This window comes from Lampetra fluviatilis, chromosome 60 (genome assembly GCF_964198595.1).
Source record: "Lampetra fluviatilis chromosome 60, kcLamFluv1.1, whole genome shotgun sequence".
In the NCBI taxonomy this organism is placed as follows: Eukaryota; Metazoa; Chordata; class Hyperoartia; order Petromyzontiformes; family Petromyzontidae; genus Lampetra; species Lampetra fluviatilis.
The window spans coordinates 707,563-724,441 of record NC_136334.1 but is presented as its reverse complement, the minus strand read 5'-3'; the positions used below and the strand labels follow the sequence as shown (position 1 = coordinate 724,441).

At 53.9% G+C, this 16,879-nt stretch overlaps 1 protein-coding gene across 1 annotated transcript in view; it reads left to right on the top strand.

Annotated features, from left to right (window-relative positions):
• PFAS (phosphoribosylformylglycinamidine synthase) overlaps positions 1 to 16,879 on the top strand; it is a 40,302-nt gene that overhangs the window by 20,790 nt on the left and 2,633 nt on the right. The window contains exons 15-27 of the mRNA XM_078881183.1: positions 3,453 to 3,563; positions 4,046 to 4,177; positions 4,615 to 4,845; positions 5,696 to 5,876; positions 6,839 to 6,922; positions 8,429 to 8,584; positions 9,645 to 9,767; positions 9,925 to 10,070; positions 10,620 to 10,742; positions 12,915 to 13,002; positions 13,338 to 13,429; positions 13,960 to 14,074; positions 14,826 to 14,966. Coding sequence (XP_078737309.1) covers positions 3,453 to 3,563; positions 4,046 to 4,177; positions 4,615 to 4,845; positions 5,696 to 5,876; positions 6,839 to 6,922; positions 8,429 to 8,584; positions 9,645 to 9,767; positions 9,925 to 10,070; positions 10,620 to 10,742; positions 12,915 to 13,002; positions 13,338 to 13,429; positions 13,960 to 14,074; positions 14,826 to 14,966 — 1,723 coding nt within the window. The remainder of the gene's footprint in view (positions 1 to 3,452; positions 3,564 to 4,045; positions 4,178 to 4,614; positions 4,846 to 5,695; positions 5,877 to 6,838; positions 6,923 to 8,428; positions 8,585 to 9,644; positions 9,768 to 9,924; positions 10,071 to 10,619; positions 10,743 to 12,914; positions 13,003 to 13,337; positions 13,430 to 13,959; positions 14,075 to 14,825; positions 14,967 to 16,879) is intronic.

The window sequence follows — 16,879 nt, the reverse complement described above, 5'->3', positions numbered from 1 at the left end:
CGCATAGCCTGGTTGATTACGTATTTCAAAGATTGCTAAGTTAGAATTTAAGTGTGAACAATCTCAAGAGAGGACACAGGCAGAGAAAACAAGTCGCCAGAGAGAGAGAAAAAAGATAAGCTTAAAACTTCCCCGTAGAAGTGGTTCAATCTTAATTTTAGAACTTTCGTGACTGCAGGAATTATTATTTGTTTCTTTCGGTTAAGTCACGTCTAAAGATAAAATAATAAATTAAATTAAATAATAGAATACGACGTTTCGATTGCAACACAAGCAATCATCATCAGGTATAATGAAATAGCGACATAAAATCTAACCAGAAAACTATAGACAGACATATTAGCAGACAGATATCACCAAGATACATAGCGAGAGCAACACAGGTAACAGAGAGGGGTGATCGTCTCTGTGTGGTGGCCTTAAATAGACAGAGGGGGGGGCGGAGGCAGAGAGAGGGAGGAGGGTTAGAGAAAAAATTAGCATATCAATGAGTGGTCAACAGACGTGGTGCTGCGAATGCGATGGCACGGCAAGCAAGCCTGAAAATCAGGAGAAGGACACACTAAAATTAAATAACCTAGTAAAATATCGAAATGTAATGTAATACAACACAGAGGGTCGGTCAACACACAATTAACGCATAGCCTGGTTGATTACGTATTTCAAAGATTGCTAAGTTAGAATTTAAGTGTGAACAAAATTAAGATTGAACCACTTCTACGGGGAAGTTTTAAGCTTATCTTTTTTCTCTCTCTCTGGCGACTTGTTTTCTCTGCCTGTGTCCTCTCTTGAGATTGTTCACACTTAAATTCTAACTTAGCAATCTTTGAAATACGTAATCAACCAGGCTATGCGTTAATTGTGTGTTGACCGACCCTCTGTGTTGTATTACATTACATTTCGATATTTTACTAGGTTATTTAATTTTAGTGTGTCCTTCTCCTGATTTTCAGGCTTGCTTGCCGTGCCATCGCATTCGCAGCACCACGTCTGTTGACCACTCATTGATATGCTAATTTTTTCTCTAACCCTCCTCCCTCTCTCTGCCTCCGCCCCCCCCTCTGTCTATTTAAGGCCACCACACAGAGACGATCACCCCTCTTTGTTACCTGTGTTGCTCTCGCTATGTATCTTGGTGATATCTGTCTGCTAATATGTCTGTCTATAGTTTTCTGGTTTGATTTTATGTCGCTATTTCATTATACCTGATGATGATTGCTTGTGTTGCAATCGAAACGTCGTATTCTATTATTTAATTTAATTTATTATTTTATCTTTAGACGTGACTTAACCGAAAGAAACAAATAATAATTCCTGCAGTCACGAAAGTTCTAAAATTAAGATTGAACCACTTCTACGGGGAAGTTTTAAGCTTATCTTTTTTCTCTCTCTCTGGCGACTTGTTTTCTCTGCCTGTGTCCTCTCTTGAGATTGTTCACACTTAAATTCTAACTTAGCAATCTTTGAAATACGTAATCAACCAGGCTATGCGTTAATTGTGTGTTGACCGACCCTCTGTGTTGTATTACATTACATTTCGATATTTTACTAGGTTATTTAATTTTAGTGTGTCCTTCTCCTGATTTTCAGGCTTGCTTGCCGTGCCATCGCATTCGCAGCACCACGTCTGTTGACCACTCATTGATATGCTAATTTTTTCTCTAACCCTCCTCCCTCTCTCTGCCTCCGCCCCCCCCTCTGTCTATTTAAGGCCACCACACAGAGACGATCACCCCTCTCTGTTACCTGTGTTGCTCTCGCTATGTATCTTGGTGATATCTGTCTGCTAATATGTTTGTCTATAGTTTTCTGGTTAGATTTTATGTCGCTATTTCATTATACCTGATGATGATTGCTTGTGTTGCAATCGAAACGTCGTATTCTATTATTTAATTTAATTTATTATTTTATCTTTAGACGTGACTTAACCGAAAGAAACAAATAATAATTCCTGCAGTCACGAAAGTTCTAAAATTAAGATTGAACCACTTCTACGGGGAAGTTTTAAGCTTATCTTTTTTCTCTCTCTCGGCGACTTGTTTTCTCTGCCTGTGTCCTCTCTTGAGATTGTTCACACTTAAATTCTAACTTAGCAATCTTTGAAATACGTAATCAACCAGGCTATGCGTTAATTGTGTGTTGACCGACCCTCTGTGTTGTATTACATTACATTTCGATATTTTACTAGGTTATTTAATTTTAGTGTGTCCTTCTGATTTTCAGGCTTGCTTGCCGTGCCATCGCATTCGCAGCACCACGTCTGTTGACCACTCATTGATATGCTAATTTTTTCTCTAACCCTCCTCCCTCTCTCTGCCTCCGCCCCCCCCTCTGTCTATTTAAGGCCACCACACAGAGACGATCACCCCTCTCTGTTACCTGTGTTGCTCTCGCTATGTATCTTGGTGATATCTGTCTGCTAATATGTCTGTCTATAGTTTTCTGGTTAGATTTTATGTCGCTATTTCATTATACCTGATGATGATTGCTTGTGTTGCAATCGAAACGTCGTATTCTATTATTTAATTTAATTTATTATTTTATCTTTAGACGTGACTTAACCGAAAGAAACAAATAATAATTCCTGCAGTCACGAAAGTTCTAAAATTAAGATTGAACCACTTCTACGGGGAAGTTTTAAGCTTATCTTTTTTCTCTCTCTCTGGCGACTTGTTTTCTCTGCCTGTGTCCTCTCTTGAGATTGTTCACACTTAAATTCTAACTTACCAATCTTTGAAATACGTAATCAACCAGGCTATGCGTTAATTGTGTGTTGACCGACCCTCTGTGTTGTATTACATTACATTTCGATATTTTACTAGGTTATTTAATTTTAGTGTGTCCTTCTCCTGATTTTCAGGCTTGCTTGCCGTGCCATCGCATTCGCAGCACCACGTCTGTTGACCACTCATTGATATGCTAATTTTTTCTCTAACCCTCCTCCCTCTCTCTGCCTCCGCCCCCCCCTCTGTCTATTTAAGGCCACCACACAGAGACGATCACCCCTCTCTGTTACCTGTGTTGCTCTCGCTATGTATCTTGGTGATATCTGTCTGCTAATATGTCTGTCTATAGTTTTCTGGTTAGATTTTATGTCGCTATTTCATTATACCTGATGATGATTGCTTGTGTTGCAATCGAAACGTCGTATTCTATTATTTAATTTAATTTATTATTTTATCTTTAGACGTGACTTAACCGAAAGAAACAAATAATAATCGAGCCTTGTAGATACTATGTATCGTAGGGCCCTGATATGATCATTGCAGGCCCTCGCTGTATTTTGCACGTGGTGATCAAACGACATTTTGGTCGAGTATGATGCCGAGGCTCTGTGACCGCCAAATCCCGACCAATGTTTTAGTGTGAGCCGCGCGTGGGATCTCCGTGGGTGGCGGAGGGGGCGGCTCGTATTCGTGAGCGGCGCTCGTTCTCCCGGTGGCGTGCTCCAGGTGGTGCTGGTGGAGGACCGGGCAGGGCAGGGTGGCGGTGCCGGTGGTGCGGACGCGGCCCGCCCCGTGGACCTGCAGCTCGACTGGGTGCTCGGCAAGATGCCCCGCAAGGTACCCGTCCACCGGCACCCAACGAACGTCGAGCAAGCGACGGATTGCGCAGGTGGAGTGAGTTGATGGCCTCAGCCTGGCTCGCATAGAGACCCACAGACTCACACAGAGACACACATACTAACATATGTATGTATGTATGTTGAACTTATCTCGCACCGCACGTAGCGAACATTCGAGGTGCGGGAAAGGACAACAAACTAAACTCGCAGAGAACTACAGACTCACATAGAAACCTATTGACTTTTGCATAGAGATCCATAAACGATAGACTTGCATAGATACCCACAGACTGGGTTCTCAATTGTAGTGAGTATTGTAGTCTCATCCTGGACACCAATGCCTGTACACAAAAAAAACCATTCACGTTTAATTAGAACTTCATTAATCTGCGGGAGCGGGGAGACGGTCACGCGAGAGTGAGGGAGCGGGGAGACGGTCACGTGAGAGTTCCCTGCGCCATGTTACCTGGCTGTGCAAAGGAGTTCGTGATGGCGCACGAGAACGTCGCCCTGGCGCCGCTGCGTCTGCCCGATGGTCTGAGCGTTCGTCAGGCGCTGGAGCGAGTCCTGCGCCTCCCGTCGGTCGCAAGCAAACGCTACCTCACCAACAAGGTACGGCGTTGTCGTCATCGTCGTCAGCATAGCTATTGTCGCGCCGTCGCACGTCTCGATCAATCGAACCCCGGCCAGTGCGGTCTCTGTGCACGGTGGTAGATGTTCACATATCTGACCTGTAGAATTTGACATCTGACCTGTAGATGTTCACATATCTGACTTGCTCACAAGTCTGCCTCTACCCCTATCCATGACGCCGCACTGCATTGCGTTTCCTCGGAGACAGCAGGGTGGAGTGGTCGGGCTGTTCCATCGTGTTCCCTTGGGCCTACGAACCACGACCGCCACAGACCTGGCCTGTCGCATTGTACTATGGCGGAGGCTGGGACGGGGACAGTGGTGAGAGGCGGTGGGGCACTGCCGTGGAGGGGTTTGTAGACTAATTTTTTTGTGCCTCTTCTCCCCCCGGTGGCTGTGGTGCACGGCGCTGACAGGTGGACCGCTCGGTGACGGGCCTGGTGGCCCAGCAGCAGTGCGTGGGGCCTCTGCACACGCCGCTGGCCGACGTGGCGGTCGTGGCCCACTCGATGTGCGGCACCGTCGGTGCGGCCACCAGCGTCGGGGAACAGCCCATCAAGGGCCTCGTGGACCCGGCTGCAGGGGCCCGCATGGCGGTGGGGGAGGCCCTCACCAACCTGTGCTTCGCCCGCGTCTCCGCCCTCAGGGCAAGTTGGCGTCGCCTGCTCGTGGCCTGGGTCTCTGCTACTGGGGCCCAGTGCTGCTCGATCATCGCGAGTCACAGAGCCAAATAAATCCCAACTGTGAAATGTTCTTCTCGTTTTCACACTGCCACTCAAAGTACCCAAAACTTTAATACTCAAACATAGAAAAAAAAATTCTATACAATGCGAAAACTATAAACACGATCTGTAGTTTACAATTTAGAAGCAAGTTGTGGCAGTGAGTTGTTGTATGCAACCAACTCGCAACAGAGGCGAGGAGGGCTGTGGGTGGGGGTGGATCGGCCACTGAGCGGCACGAAGTAGGGTAGTCTGTCCCAGAGAACGGCTTTGGTCGACCCGAACCTCCATGCAACGTTCGGTGTCGGTTTGCGATCCGTGCTACCAATCAGCCTCAAGGCCATCGGGCCAAGCTGATTTGCGCGCAGGGGAATGATAATTTAACTTTGATTTGACATTGATTTGTGACTCCTACAATATGTTCCATTCCTTGTGCTACATGGTTGTTTTTTGCGACATTGCTGTACTTTATTTTATTTGTTTTGGTTTTGTCATTTCGGTGACCCAGGTCACCCTTGCAAATGCAACTCTTTTATGCTGGGTCTCTTGAGTCCTTGCCTTGGTTAAATTTCACGATGGGATACGTTGATTCCATTCGCCGTGCCGTCGTGTTGCGCGTTCGCGTCGTCTGGTTTCCACTCGACGTCCTTCCTAGCATTGCGTTTCTCAAAACGATCCTAAAGTCTGCGGTGCATCCGACATGCCCTGATGCCCCTTCTCACCCGGGGATGGTGATTCGGCGCCTCCATTGTTTGCGTGGACGCGTGGTCCGCAGGACGTGAAATGCAGCGGGAACTGGATGTGGGCCGCCAAACTGCCCGGGGAGGGCGCGCGCCTCGTGGCCGCGTGCCGGGCCATGTGCTCGTGCATGCGCCAACTCGGCATCGCCGTGGACGGTGGCAAGGACTCGCTCAGCATGGCCGCCCGTGTCGGCTCCAACACCGTCAAGGCTCCCGGTGACCGCCCTCCTCCCCTTCCTTCTCTCCCTCCTCCTGCTGCCTATCATCATCCTCCTGCTCCCCCTCCTCCTCCTGCTCCTCCTGCTCCTCCTCCCTCTCATTATCCTTCCCCCTCATTTTCCCTCTGCTCCTCCTCCTGGTCCCTCTCCTGCTGCTCCTCCTCCTCCCTCTGCTCACGCTCCTCCTGCTGCTCCTCCTCCTGCTGCTCCTCCTCCCACTCCCCCTCCTGCTTCTCCCCTGCCTCCTTCCCCTGCCCATACGCTGTGTGTCTCGTGCTGCGGTTCCATGAGTGGAGTCCACGGGAGCAGACTGTTGGCGCAAGTGCTGTTAGCAAGCACCTCTGAAGGCTGGCACTGCACAAGAGGGGGTAGGTGGCCAGCACCATGCCTGGCCGCCTTTGTCTCCCCAGTGGTGATTTTTACACAATGTAATCATTGGAGCCTGAGTCGCTCTAGGGGAGACCCCAGACCGGTTCAGATAATCAGCACTGGTTTCGGCTGTAAGCGGGAATTGAACTCGGGTTGCCAGGTTCATAGCACAGCGCTCTTACCACTACGCCACCGCTCCCCTTCACTCGCCCACTCACCCACCCACTCGCTCACCCACTTATCCACTCACCCACTCGCCCGCTTATCCACCCACTCACTCACCCACTCACCAACGAACTCGCTCGCCCTCAAACTCACCCAACAGCACACACGCACACGTCCACTCACCACACTGCAGCCGACCTCCCTTCTTCCCTCGCACCACTCCACTCTGCAGATCCCTGCCATCGTCTCTGTCTCCCCAAGCCCTGACAATCGTAACCTTGCTCAATGCAGGACACCGATTACCTCTTCACTATTACACCTTAAGTTAGTGCTGTTTGTTGCCGACCACTTGGCGTTTGGGCCCCGGGTCAGGCGACTGAGATGGTAACGACGCTGGCTGCCTCGTCCGTGTGTGCGTGCTCCCAGGTGACCTCGTGATTTCGGCCTACGTGGGCTGCCCTGACATCACAGCCACCGTAACCCCCGACCTCAAGAGCCCGGATGGCGAAGGTTCGCGTTGGGCTCTCGTGCGTGCGGGGGGGGGGGGGGGGATCCCTACTGTTCGCTGGAATTATCTCAGAAGCTTTCCAGGAGTTTGTGGAAATCGGGGGCCATCGTGTAAATTGTAATGGACACATCGGTCGTATTAATATTATTACGTGGGAAAATATCCAGGAGTGAAAACGGCAAAGTTGTTACACTCCAGCCATGGTAACCGCACGGGAGCCTGCGCTCGGCGACACAACAACAACAACAACCAGAAGGGGACGTGAGGAGGGGACGCTGGAGAGTAAAGCAGGGGGATTGGCACAGCGGGAGGAGGAGAGCTCAAAGAGGCGCCTGAGACCGAGCGAGGCAGCGACGCAGGCTGAAGAGAACCACGGACGATGACCTCGTCGCGTTACCTGCAGAGTCACGAGACGGATCGATATCCGTTCGCGCTTCTGGAGGTCACCCGAAGCAGGGCCTCGTTAGCGCTGCTTCCAACGCCCTGCGTTAGAAGGCGGCGGCCCTCGATGTTGGCGCCTAGCCGCTGAACTTCTTTCTGTGCGCAAGGATGCAGTGTAACACCCCCGCAGATTGCTCGTGGCTTGCTCCAGTCAGACTCTGCAGAGGTTCATTGCCGTCCGGTCGTTCGCATCATTGCATTGTGCGAACGATAACGGAATGCCGAAGAGTGGGAAGCTGTATCAGGGCGACGTCCATGGCGGAGCGTCGATGATCCCGTGACATTCAAAAGAGAGTGGGCCACGCGTGCCGGTGTTGGGCAACAGCGGCTTGGCATCCTGGCTGCCTGCCGTGGAACTCCAGCCAGAATCAGAATACAGTGGAACCTCGGTATACGTCGTTAATTCGTTCCAGAAGGTAGGACTTATCCCGAAAATGACGTATACCAAACGAATTTTTCACATAAGAAATAATGGGAAAGGAAATAATCCGTACCAGAGGAAAATAAATGATATTTTTACGGCATATTATACATTAATGGGGTTGTATAAAATAATTTAGACACTAATTACTAAAATGCATACAGAAGCCACGTGACCGCGCTGCTGCCAGCTGCGCTGGTCACGTGGCGTGCCTCAACCCCGCACGTAGCACGCGCTTCGACCCGGGGCTCCACCCTCCATGAGGGCAGCCCCCCACGCCCCCCGCCCCTCTCCCCCACGCTTCCCGCCCCTCTCGCTTTGTTTCAGTCGTGAACGGAGCACACACGGCTGTAACGCGGTGACTCATTCCGACCCATACAAGTTCTAGCAAACGCGTATCCCAAGAAAGATGTCGTATCCCAAGACATTTTTTTCTCGAAAAAAAACGACGTATACCAAATTCGACGTATTCCAAAGCGGTCGTATACCGGGGTTCCACTGTATTCATTGTGGAGGAATCCAGTGAGCTATTAAGTAATTTTTTCACAACGCCAAGAGCGCTCGCGGTCTGATTGAACATTGCAGGGGGTGGGGAAGTATGGCCGTGCGGTCGTGGACAGCTTTGTCGGCTGGCGTGTGCGTGCAGGCGTGCTGCTGCACGTGTCCCTGGGGCCCGCCAGGCACCGGCTGGGTGGCAGCGCACTGGCGCAGTGTTACGGGCAGATAGGGGACTCGAGCCCCGACATGGATAGCCCGGAGACGGTGGTGGCCGGCTTCAACGTCACGCAGGAGCTGCTGGTTGGTGAGTCGCCCTCCCACCCACTCGCTCCCCCGCTCCCCTCACCCCCACTACCCCCCCTCGCTCTGATGTCTGTGTGTGTGCGTGTCTTTGTGGGGAGCGGTAGTGGAGTAGCGGTTGGCGCACTGCGGTTCGAACCTGGCGACTCGAATCCGATTCCCCGCTCTTGGCCAACACCAGTGACGTTTTTTGTGAACCAGTCCTGGGCCTCCCCTATGTCAACTCGGCCTCAAATGTACTTGGTGCTATGTGTAAACATTGCCGCTGGGGAGACAAAGGCGGCCGGGCGTGGTGTTTGGCCACCCACCCCCTCGTGCGTCGTACCAGCCTTCATAGGTGCTCGCTAACAGCACTTGCCCCAACAGTCTGTGAAGGCTATACTAGGGATCTTTGTCTTGAGGAGCTCACAAATCCTTGAAAGATCTGGACACAGTACCATCGGTGAGCTCCGGCAGGCAAGGCTGCGTTTGCTGGGTCATGTAGCCCACATGCTCAGCCGCCACATGCCTAAACAGCTATTGTTTAGCCGGATAGAGGGGGCTAAATTGGCGCGGCACAGGCTGGAGAAGGGATTAAATGATGAAGTGATATGGTCCGAGAGGATATGGAGTTGAGTGGACTTTGCCAATGATTGGTACCAGCGGTGTCAACATCCGCCTCTGTGGAAGAGGCTCGTGAAGGATACTCCTGGGCAGTTGGAGGCAGTCGCCTTCGAACAGCAATGGAGGGCAGAGGAGCGCTCGCAACAACAAGCGGAGTGACGGACGGCTAAAACACAGCAAGTTGGCACAGTGGGGGGCATAGCTGGTGCATCTGCCAGTCATCTCAGTCACTTAACCTATGGCACCTGGGTTTGCCAGTGGGCATTTCACACTCTACGGTTGTTGTGTTTGCATCTGTGTGTGCGTGTGTGCGTGTATTTGTGTGTGCGTGTGTGTCTGTGTGTGCGTGCGTGCGTGTGTGCGTGTATTTATGTGTGCGTGTGTGTTTGTGTGTGCGTGTATTTGTGCGTGCGTGTGTATCTGTGTGCGTGTGTGTCTGTGTGCGTGCGTGCGTGTGGCAGAGCACGCAATATCGGCGGGACACGATGTGAGTGACGGCGGACTGCTCGTGTGTCTGCTGGAGATGGCCTTCGCTGGGAACCGCGGCATCGATGTTGAAATGCCGGGCGAAGCCGGCTCCTCCGGTAGCGATAGCCCCAACACTCAACACACTGACCCTGCCCTGACCTTAACCACAATGGCCCTGCCCTGACCCTATCCACACTGCTCGTGTGTGTGTGTGTGCGTATATGTGTGCGTGTGTGCGCTCGTGCACACGTGTATACGCGTGTGCGTGAGTAGCACTGGAGCTGCTCTTTGCCGAAGAGCTGGGCCTGGTGCTGGAGATGTCTCCGGCTCTCGCTGATGCCGTGTGCCGTCGCTACCGCAGCGCCGGCGTGGCGTGCAGGCGTGTCGGGCGCATCGTCGGAGAGGGGGAGACGGCGCAGGTCGCCCACTCACCCACCAACTTACTTACTCGTCCACCAACTCATCCACTCGCTCACCCATTCGCTCACCCACTCACCCACCCACTCACCCACCCACCCACTCACTCACTCACCTTTTCACTCGCTCACTCATCCACCAACTCACCAACTCACCCACCAACTCACTCACTCTCCGACCAACTCACCCACCCACTCACACGCTCACCAAACTTACCCACCCAAGCACCCACCGACTCCCCCACTCACCCACTCACCCACCAACTCACCAACTCACTCTATCAATACCCACCATTCGCCACTAAGTGACGGTGACGTCACCACGGCACGTGTGCCAGGCCAGGTGCACTCACTCATCCACTCACCCACCAACTCACTCGCTCACCCACTCGGTCGCTCACTCACCCACTCACCCACCCACTCACCCACCCACTCACTCACCTACTTACCCACCAACTCACTTACACCTCCACTCACTCACTTACTCACCCACTCATGCACTAACCCACTCACCCACTTACCCACCACCACCCACCCACACATGGTGTGCAGGTGCGTGTGTGCGTGTCGGGAGAGGAGCTGCTGAGCGAGCCACTGGGCGCTCTGCGCGATGTCTGGGAGGCCACCAGCTTCGCCCTGGAGGAGCTGCAGGCCAACCCGGCCTGCGTGCGGCAGGTGAGGAGGAGGAGGAGGCTCGCTGGTGTCGCACGTCGTCCCCACCCCCACCCACCGGCGCGGTCGTATAGAGCGCAGAGATGGCGGTACCTTCCGCGCTCTGCGTCACCACGCGAGCGCGACCCGCCGATTGCGGCGTTCCGATCTCCGTCTGGGGAGTTTCCCAGGAGCCGGGGGAATTTCAGGAAACGTTCTCATCGCTCCAACCGCCGCACCTCTGCATGGCAAGTCCAGTGCATCGAGCGTGACTCCGCTACTTGTTGTCCATGACAGGAGCTGTGGGTCGTGTTGGGACTTCCTTGATGAGAGCTGTGGGTCTGTGTTGGGACTTCCTTGACGAGAGCTGTGGTCTGTGTTGGGACTTCCTTGACGAGCGCTGTGGGTCTGTGTTGGGACTTCCTTGACAAGAGCTGTGGGTCTGTGTTGGGACTTCCTTGACAAGAGCTGTGGTCTGTGTTGGGACTTCCTTGACGAGCGCTGTGGGTCTGTGTTGGGACTTCCTTCACGAGAGCCGTGGTCTGTGTTGGGACTTCCTTGACGAGAGCTGTGGGTCTGTGTTGGGACTTCCTTGACAAGAGCTGTGGGTCTGTGTTGGGACTTCCTTGACGAGAGCCGTGGTCTGTGTTGGGACTTCCTTGACGAGAGCTGTGGGTCTGTGTTGGGACTTCCTTGACGAGAGCTGTGGGTCGTGTTGGGACTTCCTTCACGAGAGCTGTGGTCTGTGTTGGGACTTCCTTGACAAGAGTTGTGATCAGTGTTGGGACTTCCTTGACAAGAGCTGTGGTCAGTGTTGGGACTTCCTTGACAAGAGCTGTGGGGCTGTGTTGGGACTTCCTTGACAAGAGCTGTGGTCAGTGTTGGGACTTCCTTGACGAGAGCTGTGGGTCGTGTTGGGACTTCCTTCACGAGAGCTGTGGTCTGTGTTGGGACTTCCTTGACAAGAGTTGTGGTCAGTGTTGGGACTTCCTTGACAAGAGCTGTGGTCAGTGTTGGGACTTCCTTGACAAGAGCTGTGGGTCTGTGTTGGGACTTCCTTCACGAGAGCTGTGGTCTGTGTTGGGACTTCCTTGACGAGAGCTGTGGGTCGTGTTGGGACTTCCTTCACGAGAGCTGTGGTCTGTGTTGGGACTTCCTTGACGAGAGCTGTGGGTCGTGTTGGGACTTCCTTGACAAGAGCTGTGGGTCTGTGTTGGGACTTCCTTGACGAGAGCTGTGGGTCGTGTTGGGACTTCCTTCACGAGAGCTGTGGTCTGTGTTGGGACTTCCTTGACGAGAGCTGTGGGTCGTGTTGGGACTTCCTTCACGAGAGCTGTGGTCTGTGTTGGGACTTCCTTGACGAGAGCTGTGGGTCGTGTTGGGACTTCCTTGACAAGAGCTGTAGGTCGTGTTGGGACTTCCTTCACGAGAGCTGTGGTCTGTGTTGGGACTTCCTTGACGAGAGCTGTGGGTCGTGTTGGGACTTCCTTCACGAGAGCTGTGGTCTGTGTTGGGACTTCCTTGACGAGAGCTGTGGGTCGTGTTGGGACTTCCTTGACAAGAGCTGTGGGTCTGTGTTGGGACTTCCTTGACGAGAGCTGTGGGTCGTGTTGGGACTTCCTTCACGAGAGCTGTGGTCTGTGTTGGGACTTCCTTGACGAGAGCTGTGGGTCGTGTTGGGACTTCCTTCACGAGAGCTGTGGTCTGTGTTGGGACTTCCTTGACGAGAGCTGTGGGTCGTGTTGGGACTTCCTTGACAAGAGCTGTAGGTCGTGTTGGGACTTCCTTCACGAGAGCTGTGGTCTGTGTTGGGACTTCCTTGACGAGAGCTGTGGGTCGTGTTGGGACTTCCTTCACGAGAGCTGTAGGTCGTGTTGGGACTTCCTTGACGAGAGCTGTGGGTCGTGTTGGGACTTCCTTGACAAGAGCTGTGGGTCTGTGTTGGGACTTCCTTGACGAGAGCTGTGGGTCGTGTTGGGACTTCCTTGACGAGAGCTGTGGTCTGTGTTGGGACTTCCTTGACAAGAGCTGTGGGTCGTGTTTGGATTTCCTCGATCATAATTTTGAGCAGCATGAGATCGCTCCGTAATCACAGGGGGCGTGACTCAAAGGCGGCACCCATTCTGCGATGATCGGATCGCTTGGTCCGTTGGGATCTTCGGCGGCGTGTACCGTGTGTCCCCCCCCCAACCCCAGGAGCGCGAGGGGCTGTCCCGGCGCGTCGCCCCCCCTTACCGCCTGACCTTCGACCCCAGCGGTTCTCCAAGTGTTCCAAAGAGCCTCGGTAAGCTGACGAGTTTGCAAACATCCAGCCGCCATAATCGAGCGAGAAGAGGGGGGAATGTTATGAGCCTGGCCAGTATGCTCAACGTGTTTGCGCATGTGTGTGCATGCGTGCATCCCTGCGTGCCCGTGTGTGTCAATGTCTAGCCCACCTCAGCTGTTTGGAAGTCATGTTCCGCCCTCATCAGCTCGCGTGCGGGTGCTGGGCGGACAATTACGTCGCAGGATCGTGAGACGATGACGGCTTGTGGGGGAGGCCTTCATCCAGCAGTGGATTGACCATGGCCGACGACATATCGAAGCGAGAAGCCCATTGCCCTCCCCTCTTCTTTGCAGCGTCGGCGCGGCCCCTCGTGGCCACGGTCCGGGAGGAGGGCAGCAACGGGGACCGGGAGATGGCGGCGGCCCTGCACATGGCCGGCTTTGAGGTGAGGGAGTGCACGGCACGAGAGAGAGCACTCCGCTCCCACGGTTGCTCCACTCCGGATCGCTATACGATGAAGAACGACCTCGAGGGGAGAGCGAGCAGTGGCCTGGAGCATGGAGCTGGCACGGCTGAGGTTCGGCATTCGATCGCAGGCGGCCGCCCAGCCGACCGCGATGGGACCGGTGTCTCGAGTGCAGCGAGCCGTCGGGGACAGCCCGGTCACCGGTGGCTGGACGGCAACAAAATCACGTTTGGTTTAATTTCGCGCGTACTTTGGCAAATTTCTACCTCAAAAAACTAAAAGTATCGTTTTGACAGTCACGATGACTGTTGACTTGAGAGGTCATGGAATGCGTGGTGAGGCCCCCCAGCATCCCCTCACGTCTCCACTCGAGCGCCGCGTGTGACGTCAATGGCACGGCTCCGCTTCTGCGGTGGAAACAAAACGTGACCCCTCCTGAACCGTTTGGCGGTGGCGTTGACGGTGGCGGTGGCGGTGGCGGCAGTGTGGGGCCGTGTCCCCGCAGGCAGGTGTGGGACGTGACGATGAGCGACGTGTGCACGGGCGCCGTGACGCTTGAGCGCTTCCGAGGCCTCGTCTTCGTCGGCGGCTTCAGCTACGCGGACGTCCTGGGCTCCGCCAGAGGTCTCCCATGCCGGCCGCGGCACGATGCGAAGTGACCATCACCTCTCCGCGTCTCTCCGGCGCGACTCTCCGGCAGCAGTAGAGGCCTCGGAGAGCCGCCCACAGCCGCGGAGAATCAAAATCTTTCTTTATACTGGAGGAATCCGATGATCTATAAAGCTCTTTTTCAAATGTGTCCAGTCGGGGCGGGTCAGAAAGTTACAACAACAAACAATACAAAAACAAGATAGGAATGCAAAGTATAGGAAAGGTAAACAAATCACTAAATATGACCAGGTAAAGACCACTGAGCTCTATTAGCATCTTTGTCAGGTGCGACCTGGCCACGAATGATAGCGCAACAAAGTGGCTGATCGGGCCGCTGCTGCTGCTGTCGTCTGGAATTCTCTTCCTCCGCTTGAGCTCCGTGCTGCTGCTCCACCTCCCTCTACTCGAGGCTTGAGACCCCCTTTTAGTTTTCCAGCTCATTTAGATTAACACCATTTAGATTAACACCATTTAGATCAACACCCTTGTTTAACACCATTTAGACTTAACTACATTTAAATAAACACCATTTAGATTTAACTCTATTTAGATTAACGCCATGGATTTATTTATTTCCTCCTCCCCTGTGAAGCGTGTGGAGATGATGCAGTTGGCCTTGGACGCTATACACATGATCTCTATGTGATCTACATGCGATACACATGTGATCCACACGTGATTTCTGTGATCTATACGTGCCCCACACGTGCCCCGCATGCTGCAGGCTGGGCGGCATCCGTGCTGTTCAACGCGAGCGCCCGCGCGCAGTTCGCGGCGTTCCGGCGCCGATCCGACACCTTCAGCCTCGGCGTCTGCAACGGCTGCCAACTCATGGCGCTGCTGGGCTGGGTGGGCGATGGCGCCGGTAAGGTTCCCCCATGCACACGCGCGCACACACGCACACACTCGCAGACACGCGCACACATGCACACACGCTCAGACATGCACACACGCTCAGACACGCACACGCAGACACACGCGCAGACACACACGCAGACACGCACACACACACATGCAGACGCGCACATGCGTACGCACAAAGATTCCCCGTGTAGCTTGCACACACTGAGGGGTGAGTGGTCGGCACCGCGCCTGGCCGCCTTTTGCAGGTGGCCCAGGACTGGCTCGGATATACTCTGCCACTGTTATTGGTCGTGAACAGGGTTCGAACTCGAGTTGCCGGGTTTGTAGCGCAGTGGGCTAACCACCGCGCTACTTTACGTGTGTGTATGTATGTTGAACTTGTTCCGCACTGTACCTAGCCAGTCGTGTTAATCGGAGGTGCAGGGGTAGGACAACAAACTAAACACAAAGAGCAGCTCTCAAGAAATTAGATTTCAATCTCGATTTAAAAGTGCATCGCTCCAGTGGATTCCAAATACTGCTTCCCAAAAACCTGCGCGTGCGGTCTGTCTGCACGCACACGGACAGTGCGCATCACAGCCTGTGTGCTATGTTTGTGCACACGGACAGCACACGGCACACGGCACAGCTGCACGGTAGCCAGCTGAGCAGCTTGCTCCACTGCTGGTGCAGGTTTGTTGAATAGTCATTAAAAGTCGATTCTTAGACGCGTGACGCGGGGATCTTCAGAGTCTCCGTAAAAATGTGACGGAGAGGTTCAAACGAAGTGACCACGCGGATTGTCCAGACACACCGACGGGTCGGAGACGAAACCCGATGAATGAATGTGCGTGTGCTGCCTCGCCTTGTCAATCTACTGCCGGATGAGAGCCTGCCAACGTCTTGTGGGCCACGAGTGATATTCTTCACCATGCTGGTCGGCGCGTGTTGGTGATTGGGGGGCAGGGGTGGAGACCAACGGTGAAGTTTGCTGCACGAGTTGAGCGGCGGTGGCTATGCACGTGGCCAGTAATCCAGCACTGGAGGCGGCAGCGAGGGTTGGCGGATCACGCACAGATGCTCCAGAACTCCCTTCCCATGGGCTGCAAGGTGGTGCCGTACCCTCGCGAGCAGAAGGTGGTAGACAAAGCGCGGACTCCACCTGTCCCGTCCGTGCGGGGATAGAGCGTTGCACCTTCGCACGAGTGGCCTTTCTCTGGCTGCTCCGGTTTCTGACCAATAGCCCCTGAATACATAGAGGACGGCAGAGCTTGGGCAAGTGTTGGTGCCGGCTGTCTGGAACGGAGTTCCATGTGTCGGTGGTTCCTCCGCCCTGCGCCGAGCGGCACGTTATTATCCGTACATCACCACACCTGTACAACACGCACGGCGGTGGTCGGTCCATCCAAGCACGGTGCAGGCTGAGGCCTTGCTTGGCTTCCAAGATGTGCAGCGAGTCCGGCCGCGTTTCTGCATTGGTGTCGTCGCGAGATCGATCGATCGCTCCGCGCGCCGGTACCCGAATGGTGGTGGCGCCCGAAGGACATTACCATGCATGTGTGCGTGTCCGTGCGTGTGCGCGCATGCACGCGTCCGCCTGTGTGCGTGCGTGTGCGCACATGCACGTGTCCGCCTGTGTGCGTGTGTGTGTGGGGAGCAGTAGTGTAACGGTTAGTGCGCTGCGCTACTAACCCACCGACCCGAGTTCGATTCCTGCTCACGACCAACACCAGTGATAGCGATTATCTGACATGGTCCTGCACCTCCCCTAGGCTGACTCGGCCTCAAACGAGTACCTGGTGCGTTGTGTAAACATCGCTATTAGGGAGACAAAGACGGCCGGGCGTGGTGGTGGTCACCCACCCCTTGGTGTGCCATTCCAGCCTTCATAGGTGCTCGCTAACAGCACTTGCCTCAACAGTCTGTTAAGGTTCC